A 3820-nucleotide genomic window follows, 5' to 3' on the forward strand; every position below is an offset into this window, starting at 1 on the left:
CATTTTCAGAAAAATGACATTTGACTTGTTTTTTGAAACAGGATATTATGATGATAACATCATTGACGGAATAGTATCGTTTTGGCCAAGCATGAAAGAGGCGAACTCTTGAATGGAGCTCTGTCGTCCCCCACCCAACTACCCACCCCCACTACCCCCTGCAAGCCACCATCTAGTGGCCAGATGGGGCGTGCGTCGAGTGGGGGTGGCCTGAAGTCAAATCAAACGTATCGAGATATCATTTCATCACAAAAGAAAGAAAAAGAAGCTAAGTAGTGTCCAAGTGCCGCCATGTCCTGGGGAAGAAGGCCTCATTTAACTCATTTGTTGCCTTTTGTGAATTTATTCGGGAATTAAACAGTGTGACGTGGAGTGCTATTCTCAAATTTGTTCCGGTTTTGTTGTTTTTCTTACGGGGGTGCTGATGAAGCGCTGGTCAGACCTCTGGCAATGTTTTTGCTTTCCACTTGGGGCAGCATTTGCCTTTTGTTGTTTTGTTAGCACTTCGTTCTAGCTTCAGCTGTTGTTAAAGAGCTATATAAACCATAATGTATTGTATTTTGTACAGCCGGCCCCATTTCAAGCTCAGATAACTCCCGACCCATATCATTTAGGAATTACGTTTTTATTCTGATGAAAGAAGAGCGTCTAAAGTTTCTTACGCTGAATTGAATGTTGATTTAATATTCTGTGGGTCCTGCAATTGGAGTGGAAAATGACAAAAACTCTGCCACTGGAGCGAACACGTTTTTGCATGTCCTCTGGCAGTCAATGAGTTAAATCCATGGTTTTCGAACGTCTCGCTTTTCGATTTTTATGCCTAGGTTTACGATTGAAAATGGGCGCGCACCTGATGCACCTCTCGACTCGCCTCTGCTTCCTTATACCTCACTTCCTGGTATCTCCTGGTGGCTGTCTCATTAGGACCTGTGAGGCATTATCGTCGTGTCATGTTCCAGGCGTGTTTGTATTGTTTAATCACGATAAAACAAAGCAGGCATTGATTATAATGGGAAATGTTTCATTTTTTCACCAAATCGCTTATCAAACAAGTTTCTGGAACGGAATATGTTCGAAAACGGAGATTTGACACCAATTAAAAACCATCTTCCAAGTAAATATATACGAAGTTGGCAAGGTGGACTTGACTGCTGCAATGCTCGGTTGACATTCACTTCTGACGAGGTTTGGATCGAGCCCAACATGTCGACCCGGAAGAGCCGGTTCAAAACATATCCAACGACGAGGAAGTGCAGCGCTTCTTGGAAGTTTCAGTTACGGCGCTGCTGAAATGAGGACATTCCTGTTCGGCAGCCTGAGTGGAATTTGAATGGCACCGAGGAACCGCCAGAAGCCGATTGGTCGACGGCGACATAGTTCCGGCGTGGAGTCACGTCATTCAAGAAAATGGCGGACTCGGATTGGCTCGTCGCGACGGAGGGGGCGGGGAAGAAGCGAGCCTGTGGGCTCCTTCTCTCTCTCTCTCGCTCGCTCGCCCCCTCCATATATTTATATATATCTTGTGGTTTCGCAGCATCTGCAAATGATTGCTAGACTGGTGCTCAGAGGAGGCTCCTCGCTCCCCGATGTTCCTCCACAGCGCTGACTCGAAGCCTTCTCGTCAGTCCAAGCGGCTAAGCTCCCCGAGATAAGTTTGCCTGCCGCAGGAAGCCGAATCATGATCAACACGGCGGAGCGCGACGTGGACGCGCAGAGCTTGATCTCCGTTTCCCTCATGAAGATCCACCACTCCAGGACTCAGCGAGGCGGCATCAAGCTGCACAAGAACCTGCTGGTCTCCTACGTGCTGAGAAACGCCAGGCAGCTTTACGTCAAGGAGAAATACGCCGAGATTTACCGGATGCAGCAATACGAGGAAGTCATGACGGTCTGCGACGAGATCCAGGAGCTCAACCCGTCGGACGCCGACGCGGACGAGGACGACGAGCGGGCGGCGCGCTGCGGCGCGGAAGCGGCTGCCCCCGGCCGCCCGGCGACCGCGCCGCCCGGCCGCGGCTGCAAAGAACCGGAGCCGTGCTACTACAGAAGCTGCTGCGTGGAAGTCTCGGACGTATTCCCGGCGAGCGGCGGCGACGCGCACTGCAACCAAACCACCGTGCTGGACTTAGACACGCATGTGGTGACCACGGTGGAAAACGGCTTCCTCCACCAGGACTGCTGCTGCCAGGCGCCGCCGGCGGCTCAGGGCGCCCAGCCGCCCGGCAACAAACGAAAGGTCGACTTCGGATGCTGCTCGTGCGACGTGGACGACGCGTCGGATTTTGCCCTGTCGCGCAAACGGCCCAAACGGGAAGACTACGCCAACTGGCACCCGGACTACGCGGACACTTCCAACATCTCCAACCTGATCTCCATCTTCGGCTCGGGCTTCACGGGGCTGCTGAGCAGGCAGGCGGACTTGGAGCAGATCTGTAGCAAGCAGGCGCTGGCCGGTCTGGGAGCGTGGACTCGAACCATCGTGGCGTTTTGAATGAAAAACTTTATTGGGGGCGTCCGATCGCTTATTTATTTGGAAACATTGAAAGGTCCCGAATGTGAGCCGGGGAGGGGGGGGGGGATCTTCCAAATGGGTTGCGATGGCGGTCTCGAGACTTTTGAAAAGGGACAGAAAGGGTTGCGAACGTTGACTGACGTCGTGATGATGGAAGTCACCTGGTAAATCGAAAGCGTCAATGTTTTCCAAATGTCGTCCGACCCGCAAACACGTGCACCGCGACGCACGTTAGTCAACAGGAAGTGCACGGTTGGGGGGGGGGTGGCAACCGGCCCCAAACGTGCCCCCTCGGAACAAGCTCAAGACTCGCCGCCGTGTGTTCAACATGAAGACATGAATAATCGATACCTCATTCTGCTCATTCGTCCCCACTCAATGACGTCACGTACTTTTTTTCCCTTAGATCGCCAGCAACTGAGCCCCACTTTTATTCCTTCGAGGTTAAAGTCAAAAGGATTTGTATTTTTATTTTTTTATTTCAACCGTGCGAAATGTTATGGAGTCATGCAACAAAACGGCCGAATACGATCGCGGACAAGTCCGATGGTGGATTGACTTCTTTTGCCTTAAAAACAAAACAAACAAACGCAAACTCTTGCTAGCTATTGTCAAAAAAAGTTGCAAGTTTAAATAAAGTGACTGAATGTCTCTCTTTTTCTCTCACATTTTATTTTATTATTTTTGGAACGACTGTGATTCAGTGCCAACAAATCAAATCCCGACAGCATTCAAGGTCAATGATTCCAAATTGTCTCGCGTTTGTGAGTATGACTCTGTTTTTGTGTTTTTTTTTTGTCAAGGAATAATGTTTGTCCTTTTGTTTTAAAAAAGGCAAAGTCATTATTTAGCCATAACCTGAAAATTCATGCGTTAGCTTTATGAGCACTATGTGTACCAAAAGAAAGGAGCGGAATCTGCCATTCTCTGCATATTTTTGTTGCTATTCTTGTATTTTTGTGCTTGGAAAATTGTATATTGCCGGGTAAAACTGTCGCAGAAAGTATTTGTAAAAAAAGGTATAATCTAATAATAAAAAAATACGAAAACAAATCTCAGTTGTGATGACAAGGCCCGTTTTCTTACACATAGCTACCAATATATGTTTGTTTTGTCTGGTTCATTTCATCGGCAATATTGTTGAGGACCGGTGTCCAAATCCAGGCCCGGGGGCCAAAACTGGCCCGCCACATCGTTTTATTCGGCCCACGAAAGCAAATCAAACTTATGAAATTCCATACTCATCTATTGAGCTCGCGAGCTAGCGAGCAAGCAACAGAACAAATGAACTAGCTGGCTCTCTTTCTA

General features: G+C 48.8%; 1 protein-coding gene across 1 annotated transcript; it reads left to right on the forward strand.

Annotated features, from left to right (window-relative positions):
* The first annotated feature begins 626 nt into the window (after nt 1-626).
* ier5l (immediate early response 5-like) lies at nt 627-3583 on the forward strand. Its single transcript, XM_089019738.1, has one exon. It carries the CDS (start codon nt 1679-1681, stop codon nt 2489-2491), a length of 813 nt encoding a protein of 270 aa, XP_088875864.1. The 5' UTR covers nt 627-1678; the 3' UTR covers nt 2492-3583.
* Nucleotides 3584-3820: the final 237 nt, after the last annotated feature.

The sequence above is a fragment of the Hippocampus bargibanti genome, linkage group LG18 (genome assembly GCF_051943395.1).
Source record: "Hippocampus bargibanti isolate YZ-2025 linkage group LG18, ASM5194339v1, whole genome shotgun sequence".
Classification (NCBI taxonomy): domain Eukaryota; kingdom Metazoa; phylum Chordata; class Actinopteri; order Syngnathiformes; family Syngnathidae; genus Hippocampus; species Hippocampus bargibanti.

What these genes read in the sequence shown, in the direction of transcription:
- ier5l (XM_089019738.1), top strand. Translation starts at nt 1,679, where the DNA reads ATGATCAACACGGCGGAGCGCGACGTGGACGCGCAGAGCTTGATCTCC.